Source organism: Erigeron canadensis, chromosome 4 (assembly GCF_010389155.1).
Source record: "Erigeron canadensis isolate Cc75 chromosome 4, C_canadensis_v1, whole genome shotgun sequence".
NCBI classification, from domain to species: Eukaryota; Viridiplantae; Streptophyta; class Magnoliopsida; order Asterales; family Asteraceae; genus Erigeron; species Erigeron canadensis.
The window spans coordinates 4,356,743-4,370,302 of record NC_057764.1 but is presented as its reverse complement, the minus strand read 5'-3'; the positions used below and the strand labels follow the sequence as shown (position 1 = coordinate 4,370,302).

Below are 13,560 nucleotides of genomic sequence, written 5' to 3'. Positions count from 1 at the left end.
AGCCCAATTTAAAGATAATGGTTCGGCTCATGATTTAACGATCGAATGTGATACATTCGGTCTAGATAACCCAAAAGTTGTGGTTCGTATCGATACTTAGATAGTTCTGTAAGTACGCATTTGGTATGGAAGTTTAGAGGGAATGTCACCATTTCACTCGATAGGCTTCTTGTCAAAGTAGATTGGGACGTGCACAAAGTGGCGGTTTGGATCAAAAACGTCAAGCGCGTCCTTCATGTTTCAAATGTGTCCAGGGTATGGAGAGAGTAGTGCGTTCATTGATTGGTCTTTAGTTTCATGTTCTTGAGCAGACAAGAAGATTGCAAAGCGTGATATGTTTTTGGCAATTGGTAACTTTGTTTACATTTGTGAAAACTTGAGTGAATTGCATTCAATCCTTTGTTTCCAAGATTGAATCTAAATTTTTTTCCGAGAGGCATAAACCTCTAACAATTGGGCTAACCCCATATTTGTTTCCTAGATTACTGTTTACTATATACTCGTACGATTTACGTACAATAGCTATATATACACTACTACAAAAAAAAGAGGATAGAGACCGGTTAATTAAATATAGATCGGTTATTCTATAAATATGTGGTCTGTATACTTATACAACTAGTCTATATATACATACGTACATATAGAGACCGGTGAAATAAATTTCCTCATTTAAAAACTAAAGATAGAGACCGGTTAATTATAAAAAATAGTCTCTAAAGTTAAAAAGTTTAAAGACATGTTCCCTCTGTAATTAACTGGTCTGTATACTACTGGTCTGTATACTACTCTAACCACCTAGTTTTTACTTTAAAACTTACACTCATTTTTTACTATCTCCCATTCAAGAATGTGTCACACAAAAAAAAACACACCCATTACCTTCCCCTAATCTCTCATAAGAATCAAATCTCATCCACTACTTTAATTACTCTAGCCAGATTTATATTTTCTTCATTCCCTATTTTTAATTTTAAGGGTGAATTTCATTGACATGCACAAAGTTACAATCTGTACAAAAACAATATACACAAATTACAACCAAAAAACACATTCTAACCTATGACATTCAGCTCCAAGACTTAAAAAATGTTGTACAAAAACAACAGACACCAACATCTAAAAACAACTCAAATACACCTCAAAAATTCCAACAAAGCACATTCAGGTCAGAAAATCCAAGGCAAACAAGATTAATGCTAGAATGAGACCAAGAAGCGTCATTTTTCACCGCTCTCTATTCTCATTCGCACACATTAATCCACACGTCATCCTGTCAAAAATCATCCTCAATCTTGTGCAGAATCAGCTACCAAAACATTATTACTCCAAGTTAAATTCCATCTTTTAGCCACTAAGTCTACTGTCCAGGACTTCTTGACACTAAGAGACATAAGCTTATACTTGATTGTCTCATTTATTAATCTGCATACCAACACCTCACTTCTTTCTTCTTTATTAAACACCCTTCGATTCCTCTCTTGCCATATAAAGTACACAGTTGCAGCCAACAACAATTTATTCACCGCCACCACAATATTATTCTGTACTCTATTCTTAGCAATTACATTCACCAACTCCTGCAGATTAGAAACATTCTGCAATAGTGGAGTTTATTCAGTCATATTTAACCAAACCTGCTTTGCATAATCACATTGGAAGAACAAATGTGCATGACTGTCTTCTCTTCCTTTACACAGAGCACACTACAGTGTGACATTATGCTGCCATTTCATAATCTTATCCTGCGTCATTAATTTTTCTTGTACAGCAAGCCAAAGGATGAAGGCATGTCTTGGTATCATTTGATTAGACCAAATGAGATTCTTCCACACTACCTTCGGCCAATTACCTCTTAAATCCTCCCATGCATTTCTGGTACTAAATCCACTAATTCAGCTTTATTATTCACCCACATAACACCATCATTCTTCTCCTCCTGCAAATTTGGAATTCTAATATTTCTCAGAAAATGAAATTTATCCATCCAGTCTACAGGCCACATCCAATTTCCTCCCCTAAACATATCAGCAATTTTAAAATCATCCCCCAATCTGGCGTTATATACATCTCTTCTTGTAATTTTCTCATACAGAGGTCCATCCTCATACCACTTATCATACCAAATAGATATTTTCCTCCCATTTCCAATCACATATCTCACATGACCTCTAATCATATCTCTAATATCCAACATTGTCTTCCAACCCCAACTGTCCTGCTTATCAATTTTGACAGTCCAAATGTTGTTGTGTTTTAATTTCACCACATTAACCCACCTGGCCCACAATGATTCATTGTCTTCTAAAATTTTCCAAAAATGTCTAATTAAAAGCAGAGTTCCATAAAAAACTATTTAGGTTTACATACATTCTTCCAAGCCACTCTGGCTTTTCCTTTAACTGAATTACCAGAGTTCCATAAAAAACTTTTGAAGCATTTTTCAATTTCTTTGATCACAGTGAGAGGTAACATGTAAACAGATGCCCAATATAACTGCATGGAAGTCAAGACAGAAGAGATCAACTGAATCCTACCTGCATAGGTCAGACTCTTATTCCTCTAACACTCAATTTTGTCCTTAACTTTCTCAACTAACATCCTCCAGTCTGCAACTCCCAATTTTTCGGCAAGTAAAGGAACTCCTAGGTATCTAACAGGTAATTTCCCACACTTAAATGGTAGAATTTGCAGTAAATCTTGTCTTTCCCTTTCTGCAATACTTCCAAAGAAAATAGTGCTTTTTCCAAGATTAGGAACTAATCCTGACACACTTGAAAATTCCTCCAAAGGCTTTTTCACAACTTTAACAGATCCTAGATCACCTTTGCACAAAACTAGCAAGTCATCAACAAAGCATATGTGGGACAGATTTAACTCCTTGCAACCAAAATAATATTTGTAGTCTTTTGAATCCTCAATATTCTTGCACATAATCAAATTGAACACTTCCATAACTAGAGTAAATAAGTATGGAGAAAGTGGGTTACCTTGTCTCAAACCTCTACCTCCTTTAAAATACCCATGCATTTCTCCATTGAGACAAATAGAAAACTTGGTAGTTGTTACACAAGTCATGATCCACTGCACCATCTTCTCATGGAAGCCAATATTATTTAAAATTTCTCCCAAAAAACTCCAACTAACAGTATCATAAGCCTTCCGTATGTCAATCTGCATTGCACACCTTCCTGAGCAATTAGGATATTATCTTGTATGTGTCTTCCAGGAACAAATGCATATTGGTTAATACACACAATTCTACCCAGTCCATTCTACACTCTCTTAGTCAGAATCTTGCTAATGCACTTATAAAGTACATTACAACAAGCAATGGGCCTAAAATCTGACACTCTATTTGGTGTGGCAATTTTAGGAATTAAAGCTATAAGAGTAGCATTCAAATCACCCAACAACTTACCATTTAGGAAAATTTCCTTTATACCATCACAAACATCCTTACCAATCACATTCCAAGCTTTTTTAAAGAAACCAGAAGTGAATCCATTAGGTCCTGCAGCTTTATTACTATCAATATCAAACAGTGCCTCTTTAATTTCCTCATCAGTCACATTTCTCACCATTGCATTAGCTTCCTCATTACTGAGCACATTCTTAAAAATACCTTCCATTAATGGTTCAACACTAACTACTTTCTCAAGAAACTTTTCAAAATGCTTAAAAAATTGATCAGCCACCTCTTCTCCTTCATATTTATTCCCCATATCATCACAAATAACCTCCACTTTGCTCTTATTTCTTCTTGCTTTCAAAATACTATGAAAATAAGCAGTATTTCTGTCCCCCTCTTTTAACCATTGAACTTTCACTTTTTGATGCAGGAGTTTAATCTCATCATTAGCAGCCACCATATATTCTTTAAGAGTAGTAACAACTTCTCTTTTGAGCATCTCATTATGAGGATTTTTATCACATGCTTCCTGATCTTTCCTTAATTTTTCCTTTAACATAGATACTTTCTCAAATACATTTCCATTCTTCCAACTCAATCTTTTTAAAGCCTTTTTAAGCTTCTTAAGATTCTGCACCAGTCTATACATATGAAATCCTTTCCCTTTTCCTTCCCATTCATTCTGAATCAACTCCAAATAACCTTCCTTTTCAGTAATGAAATTTGAGAACCTAAATGATCTCCCCTTTCTGTCTACTTCCTCTTTAAAAATTAATACAGCAGGGCTATGATCAGATATGAGATAAGGCAAAAACCTCCCATGTGCTTGAGGATAGCTGCTAATCAACTCATCATTCACCATAATCCTATCTAATTTCTTTAAAGTGCTACATTGTTTGCTCTTTAAAGATTTTGTCCAAGTAAAAAACATTCCACTGCTCCCAATATCATCAACTTCTAATTTATTTCTGGCCTCTCTAAATTCAATCATATCAATGGTGACATTAGATCCCCCAACAGAATGCTCATTGATGTTAATAGTAACATTAAAATCACCAATAATCACCTAAGGCCAGTTTCTTGCAAACTGCTTATGTTTCTCCAAATCTATCCATAATAATCTTCTTTCAACTCCACTATTACTTGCATACACAAAACTACAATAAAACTTAATCTTTCCCTGACAAGCTTCAATATAACACAACATACTTTGGTTATTCATATCAATAACCATAAATTTCATATCATTTGGGTTCCACCCAACTAAAATCCTACAACTAGGACTATATTGAACATTAGAAACCCAATCCCAATTCTTAAATACTTTATTCCCAACTTTATTCACAGAATGCAATTTTAAATGAGTTTCAATTAAGGCACAGACCTGTAATGTTTCCTCTTTAACAAATCTCATAGCTTCATTCTGCTTAAATTCAGTATTCATTCCTCTTATATTCCAGCAAGCAATTGCAAAATCCATTACAAAACTAAATTGACCTTCAATACTCAATTTAATAATTGAGTATCACCACCACCTATCTCATCTGCAGCCAAATTCTTGACTCCCTCATTCTCAACCTCCCAAAATTCTCCTCCTCTTCATTCTCACATTCCTGATGTTCAGCTTCCCATCTTATTTTAAAAAACTTGATCATCCTTTTTGACTAACTTTTAGTAACTTCCATTGATGGCTGCAGACCCATCCCAATATATTTTTCAACTATCAACTTCTCTTCCTCACCAATTCCATTCTCCTCATTCTCCTCTTCTACAGCTAAAGCTGCATATTTGTTATTATTCTATTTATCTTTTCCTTTATTATCATTCTGTTTATTATAATCCTTATTATTCACATTCCTTCTATCAACTTTATTCTGCCATATTTTCCTAGGCTTCCCAGTTTCCCACTTCTTTTGATTATTATTAATCCAAATATTTCTTGACTGGACATCATCATTTGTTTACTTGTTGATCTCCTTTTCCTTCTCCCCATGTTCTTTCTCAATACTGGCCAACTTTTTCCTGTTACAAAACTCATTAGAATGCCCAAAAACATTACAATGACCACAGATATCAGGCTTCCAATCAAATTCTACAACAACAACTTTTGTTCTCTTTATATTATTTTGACCATCCTTATACACTACCTCAATCCTATCCTGCAGGCCTTTATTAGCATCCACCTCCACCAAGACTCTAGCATATCCTAATCTCCCAATTCTTTTATGACACATATTAGTAGTCATATTATCCATCTTCATAGGTTTCCCCAACCTACTAGCCAAAGCACTAATGCCTTTTAAACTCCATGCCTCTAATGGCACATTCATCATATTTATCCACAGAGGGATCCTACTATGCTCAGTTTTACTGATGTTTATATCAGCACTCCACTCCTGAACTACAAGAGGATTCCCATTTACCATCCAGGGACTTTGTTCCATCACCTTATTCATACCTTCTAAACTCCTAAATTTAAAATAACATATTTCATTCAAATCTTTCAAAATCTCTCCAACTCCATACTTTCCCCACATTCTTCTCAAATGATACCACAAAAAATCCACATGCAGTATTTTGCCATTTCTTACTTCCATCTTCCACTAATTCATCCTCAAAAATGACAACTTCTTCTCCTAATTCATTAATCTCAGTAGGCACAAAGAACAAGTTATTATCTAACTCTGTCCCATTCCATTTAGTAATTTGAGCATAAGAGATATTATTATCCTTTACTGCACTTTTACCAATATTTTGATATGACTTATCCCCTAAACTGCTCAAACTGTCAACATCTACACCTTCCTCCTCCACATTCTTCTTCACTCCTTGATTACTTTCAACCTCCTGATTCTCCTTTGTTCCATTACAGTTATTATCCTTTTTACTCTCTAATTCAACAGTAATATTGCCTCTTTTTCCATTTTCACCTTCTTAAACAGAATTATTTTTCACTGAGCTGACGTCATCTTTATCATGAATGCAATTTACATCATTGTTCTCTTTTTTATTATTATTATTCTTATTATTCTGTATATAATCATCTAAATTCTTTGGAGTTTTACTATTTCTACCAGAAACTCTTTTTTAAGACATATTTGAAAAAATCCCAAATTCTAGGGTTTTTATTTCATCCGAAATTCCTCAAAATTACTCCAATAGATTGATGCGGAAATGGAAATAGAACAAAAATAGAAGAAAAACGAAGAAATTTGTTGTACAAATGATGAAGAATCGAAGGTTTATTAATGGCGGTTTTTGAAACTAACTTTCCCGCTAAAATCGCCTAGCGGGGAGTAATTCTAACTACTCCGTATCTTATCCATATTTCATTCCCTATTTTTCCTTTTACTAATCTAATGAAATGTTCATAAATCATGGAAGAAAGATACAGGTTATTGTTAAAAATAAAGATCGCCGTGAAACGGCTTTTTTTATAGCTTTGGAAAAACAAAATAGGTTTTCGGTCACCGGATAACATGTGATAGTGATGATTTTAAAGATTTGTTAGCGGCGGCATAAATCCCATCGGACTATCGGAGCATGAGGACGCATATTGCATGCGGCTGGGATGTTGGATATTTTGGTTTGTTGTATAGATAAACCTAGAATCTTGGGATGTTTTTGCGGTGGTAGTGGCTGTTGCAAAGTTGTCAGATGTAGATCCCGCTTTCGGTTAACACTAGTAGCTTCTTCTTTCTCCTTTTTCTCCTTTTTTTAATAGTTATATCTACGGATGTTCATTATAATTTATAGTGATGTTGTTATAAAAATGGTTCATCAGATCTGCCGCCGCTGTTTTCGGTGCGGTGGGTGTTGCCGATGCTGGTTGTTGCCGGTGCTGGTTGTTGGACGGCAGTGGTGAAGGAAGAATTATTTATGTATGTGTGTATGTCTTGTGGGTATGTCTTAATGTTTATGCTTTAAAAGTTGTATCTTGTGTATGAGATGTTGTACAGTATTAAACTAAACCGGAGAAATTAAACCGGCTACAGTACCAACTGAACCGGTACTTTAGCTGATGAAATTGGGATTGTTATATATATATATATATATAATTATTAAAACAGTACGAAACCGAGTCTTCTAAAGCATTCTTCAAACTCAAAGTTATTCTAAAAAATTGCCACGTAAGATTTATGTTACGTGGCGTCTCCATAAATTTTCTACAATATTTATATGTGAAAAAGAAGAAACTATATTTATTTCATTATTTAGATTTAATTTTATAAGGCATGTATACTCTTTCATTATATTAAAAAAAGATTTGCCATGCACATTATTGTTTCTCATCGATCAACTAGCACAAAGTTTATTTTGTATACTAATGCATAAAACAATAAATTTTGTCATCATTTCCTTTAATAAAATATTTACCAAAGTTTCTAACGAAAATTTCATACAGGACCATTTAATGTTTTGATGTTTATGTGAGCTCTTTTAATAATATTAATATTATAATATCATATATAAAACTCTTTTGTTACGTGATTCATAATTTATTTATTTTCCTCTAAGTGAATTTTGAGTAAATTCGGGTTGCACAACTACAAGAAAAGAAGGTTTACTATTTCAAATTCTTATGGATTTAGTATTTTAGTTTGAAGGTTTTAATTATGGGGGTGGTTGTTTGTTTGATAAGTTGTAAGATGACCCCTCATATAATATTTAGTTTCATAAACATTGAAGAACGTAAATGTTATGTAGTATTTGGTGTAAATGGGTTTTTCGTTGATATGCAATTGTGTTTTTGCTACAAAAAAGTTTATGGATATTTTTGTTTCAGTAGAAAGTCATTCTTAAATTTATGTAACTTTATTTATTTGCTTCTATTAAATTATGTATATTTTGCATCATCTAATTTTCTTTTTTTCGTTTTTATCTAAATTATATTTATGTGTAAACATTATTTCCCATCTTTGTATGTATCTCCAAAACATTTTGATAACTTGATATATTTCTTATATTCATATTTAACATTGTTTTGTTTTTATTAATGTGTTTGCAAAATAGATAATAATCGCATTGAACTAATTAAACAAAATATTAGTTATTGTGTGTGTCTACGTCAAAGGGTTTAAATTAACACTAATCTAACAATAACTTATAATATTTTGTGCATCGCGCGGGGTAAAAGACCTAGTATATATATAATTCTCTATCTCCAAACGAAGATGTGGCATACCTCTTTGCTCGCCACGTCATATTTTTCCTACGTGGCATTCATACGTTGTTGGTCTCTCATATGTTGACACGTAAGCAACCATCTATACACTTTGTATTTATATCATCTTTGTTATAAAAACTTTGTATTTATATCATCTTTATTATAAAAAAAAATAAAAAGGTTAGGTGGGACTCGAACCCATGCGCCCAAATCATCAATTGACATATGCATAAAAACCAATTCTTCTAAATTAGTTTTTGTTAATTAATTCATATTCGAAAATTAATAAAGCTCGCTACATCCCATAACTTTTTTATGCAACAAAGAATGTCACCAATTTTCTAATATTAAAATAGTAAGCTTGCTATCTTGCCAAATTCTTTCTAAGCAAGTTTGTATCTTAGATTGAATTTGGTAAGAGATTATTAAATATTTAGAATGAACAATTTATAAAAATTTATCGCGATAACTATATTCAATTAAAAAGTGTAAAGTTTTAAAAATCTATAATTTTAGATGTGGACTTTCAAATCTAATTTGTCACATCATTTTTACCCACACCTTTTTAGTTCAATATATTTTTTACACACATAAAAACATAAAAAAATTTTATAATTTATTCATGCTAATTAAAACTGTAGATAACTACAATAAAACTTATAGTGTGAGTTTTATGTATAACTAGAATAAATATACCATTTTGTTTTACCTATCACCCCATTATAAGTAGACAAATAATAATCCAGTCAACTATCACATGTTTGTTTTTAATGACAAGCACAAGCCACTTCATCTAATGAGATTTCTTTCTAATCTTTTGCAATATAATATATACGCGGTCCAAAACTTCACATAAAGTATTAAAAAGACATAAATCGAGTGGTGTAAGTTAATATAAATGCAATTGTTGTAAAGGTGGTAGTGAATATTTTGTAATGGCTTAGGGTGTAAATGAGTAAAGTGAGAGTTTAGAGAGTAAATTAGTTAATTAAAAGTAAATTGGGTAAAAATTTTTATATACGTTTTAAAAAGAGTGGAGGTTCATCAATAACAATTGAGTCATTTACAGTGTCTCATTTTTTCTCAACATTTTCAAAAAAAGAAAAGGGGGGGGGGGGGGGGGGGGATTTTATAAGGTAGTATAGATTATAAGGCCTCTCCTTATACCGCGTTTTCCCGGCGTCGGACGCGCGGCGACTCCTCGCCGCTAGTAGCACCGCTACGTCTTGGGACGCGTCTTCGCCGTTTCTTCCAAATTTAGCCGCGCGGCATAGGAGTGAAGTGGGGTCCGCTTGTGTAATAAAGTAACATTAAAAAAAAAATTAGAAAGTAGCCGTTGCTTTTTTGAATCACGTAGCCCGCTCTTTTTTTTTTTTTTTTCCTATTTAAACCACCACCACTTCTTCCTTCTTCACATTCATCCACCATTTCACATACTCACATCTCCATCATTCTCTCAATTTCAAATTCATCAAAAACCTTCTTTCTCACTTCATCCACCATGCCTAAAAGAACCAACAAAAACCAAAACCAAAATCAAACCACTAACCAAAACCTTAATCAAAACTCACCCCAATACCATTACCAAAACACTATCGATGAATTTGATGCGTTACTGGTGGGATCTCCCCCGTCCATGTCGTCGTCTAACATGATGGGGGCATCTAGTAGCTCGGGTGCTATGAACCAATCATATACGCAGTTGTTGCAATCGCCACTGCTGAACGAACAGTTTCAGTAGTTCATGTTAATGCAACAATTTAATCAATTCCAGATTCCTCAATTCCAGAGGCCTATAGGTGAGACTTCGTCTCAACCAACACTACTAGTGTCGCCTCTGTCGAGGAAGAAGTAGAAGAAGTTCCTGCACCGCCCAAACGGTTGACGAAAAAAGGGGTTGCTGTAGCAGATAAGGCGAAGTGGTCAACTCAGGAGGCGGTTTTGTTGTCGCAGGCGTGGACACATGCTTCTCAAGACTCGAAAGTGGGGGGTAAGCCAAGACGAGACAATGTTTTGGGCCAAAGTGGTCGAGGGGTTTCAACAGTAACCGCCCAGCAGGAGAGCGCAATAAAAGTCAACTACAAGGCAAATGGAGCAAGATCAAGAGAACCACCAAGATGTATGGAGCAATCTTGAAGAGATTGCTAGATCAAGGTCGTTAGAGCAGGGCAGATGACAGACAAATTTATGTTGCTGCTCATGAAATTTATGAACGGAACCATGGGCCACCCCGATATCCATATGAAGAGTGTTACGATGTCCTGAATGATTGTCCTGCATTTTGGCAAGACCATAGTGTTGCCAAAAGAACTGCAGCTGATTATGTTGATTTAGGAAAGGATGAGGGGCATGTTGGGGCTGGTCCGAGTGTGCAACCAGATGCGCCTTTGAATCAGTTGTTTAGATACGACCCAATTAGAAGGCCACCGGGTCGTAATGTTAGCCGCAAAATGTCTAGTGGCTCGGATGCAACTTCCAGCCGTGGAACCGGTTCGAGTGGGTCAGATTTGGCGTTGGCCAAGCTTGATCAAATGCTCCAGATGCAACAAGAGTCGATGTTTAAATTTGAGGAGGATAGGAAGAGGATAGAGGAGGAGCGTCAGGCGAGACAGGATGAACGCTTCCGGAAGCAGGTGAGGAAGGCGCTTGGGCTTCTGCAGTAGCCAATTCCGACCGGCATTGACGAAGACGAGTTGGAGCAGATCAGAAGCACCCGCAAAACCTCATCGATAAGTACGGCCCATATTTTAAGGATATCTAAATGTAGTTTGTCTTTTCCGATTAAGTGTGTTTTAATTATTAGCTTTAATATGTGTTTTTAGGATGTAATTATAATTTCAATGTATTGTTTTGTGTTTAAGAATAAAAATGTGTTTGTTTTAAAAAATTGAATGTGTTTTTATTTATTTTTAGTAAAAGAAAATGAAATAATAAAATAATAAAATGGATAGTGGAAGAAGTGGAGAAGAAGTGGTAGTATAAGGAGGAGGTGTTCTTGGGGTGTTCTAGGAGAGAGAAAACTGATGAATAGTAGAAGAAGTGGGTAAGAAGTGGGGAAGAAGTAGTATGTATAAGGAGGGGCCTAAGTATCATTAAATTTAATAAGGAGTGAAACAAATTCGATGACTTCGTTATCTCAACCGGGTCCACTTTGAAAGCCCCCTCGCATCCCTAATTTTAACCTCTAAACAAGAAACTTTTGTCATCTAAAGATCTTTGAAGAGAAAACCTTACTTAGTCTTACCATATGTAAAAATTAAATACATGTCCCGAATATGTGTAAGGCAAAACTCAAACCTGAGGCCGTTTTTTTAAATGTTATTATATGCCATATAAAATACATTCTATCTATAACTACTACTACAATAATTTAAATGTTATCATATGCCACATAAAATACATTCTATCTATAACTACTATTAGATTAATATTTATTACATTAATATATATTAATGATTCATATATACATGATATATCTTTTTATATACGTATAATAAAACATTTTTGTATTAGGAATGTGAATATCATTGTAATCATATGTTATGTAGGTGTAAGTGTCTCCTCATTTCACTGTTTCCACTTATAAATGTATCAATTTTTCTCTAAAATCGTCATGAGTTATGTGTTTAGGTTACAAGATTTCACAAAAGAATATGTTTGTTCTTCAATGAAAGTTGTTTTCTTATATTAAGTTATTTGTTAGAATTTTATGTCAGGTCGTGCAACGCACGGACCAAAAGCCTAGTATATATATATACAGTATATATATATATATATCTACCAATAAACTAAAACATAAGTGAAACATCTATTAATCGACATATGACATATTATTTAAGCGACATGTGTACTGTATTCCAAATTATTATTATTATTATTATTATTATTATTGTTGTTATTATTATTATTATTATTATTATTATCACTTTCCTTATTGCAACTTAATACTTATTACTTTCCTACGACAATCCCATTAAGTTATTTAAGGTTTATCTCTATGTGTTAGTTTGGAATCTCTTTTTGCAAAAACAATTAGGAAACTTTCATATATATATATATATATATTAATTAACATTTTTCTTTTTAAATATACAGGCATCAAATTAGGAAATATATATATTTATCTATATCAGATTTTCTCCTTTATTCTGCATAAAATCAAAGCTAAATTCTTAATTCGTAAAGTCCAATCCTTGGCATAAGGTAATATTATCTCATTGGTTTGTATAATTATTATACGAGCATGGTACCCGCGCAATGTGGCGACAGTGTGGAAGGCGGTCTGCTGATTTTGGGTAGTTACTGGCCTAAAGAAAAAAAAAACAAAAAAGTTTAAAGGCAAATAAGGTATTTCAAAGACAGAAATATTTAAAAAGGGAGGAATTTGCTTTATTAGGGAGTAGAGATTATTTAGTTCTTTTTCATAAAAATTTTATATTCTAAATTAAAGATTATATGATTTCTTCTAATGACATTATATATTGCTTTTTGTAAACATGTATATGTGTTTTTTTAGTCCTTTGTTTAGTGATTTGTTATTGTTTCATTATTATTTTGCATGAAACTTGTGTTTGATTTAAGAGTAATTCATCAATGATACGACATATATGATCAATCCGTACATAATACAGGTATTAGAAATAGTATATATACTAATAATAATAATAATAATAATAATAATAATAGATACGCCTGAAGTTATATACGATAGATGATGTTTAGAAAAACGCTCATGCTGTGGCAATTCCACTCATGATATTAACGGATTACTCCTATAGCACATTCTTGCACAATGTTTAAGGCTCATCTCTTTTTTCTTGTTTTTTTTTTTTCCAACATTGTTAGATTCTGTACGTAATACCATTTTGTGTTTAATAACCAACATATTTTTTATTTCATCTATTTTCTAGGTAGCCACACCATAAACTTTGTTATCGCATTGAGTGCCTAACGAACTTTCAAATCTGTTCACAATTACATC

General features: G+C 33.5%; 1 protein-coding gene across 1 annotated transcript; it reads right to left on the bottom strand.

Moving 5' to 3' along the window:
- Positions 1–1,289: 1,289 nt before the first annotated feature.
- On the bottom strand, positions 1,290–4,892 carry LOC122596860. Its single transcript, XM_043769505.1, has 6 exons — positions 4,797–4,892; positions 3,321–4,478; positions 2,587–3,174; positions 2,412–2,496; positions 1,883–2,304; positions 1,290–1,598 (listed from the first exon to the last, which is right to left on the bottom strand). Exons 1-6 carry the CDS (start codon positions 4,890–4,892, stop codon positions 1,290–1,292), a joined length of 2,658 nt encoding a protein of 885 aa, XP_043625440.1.
- Between the last annotated feature and the right edge of the window lie 8,668 nt (positions 4,893–13,560).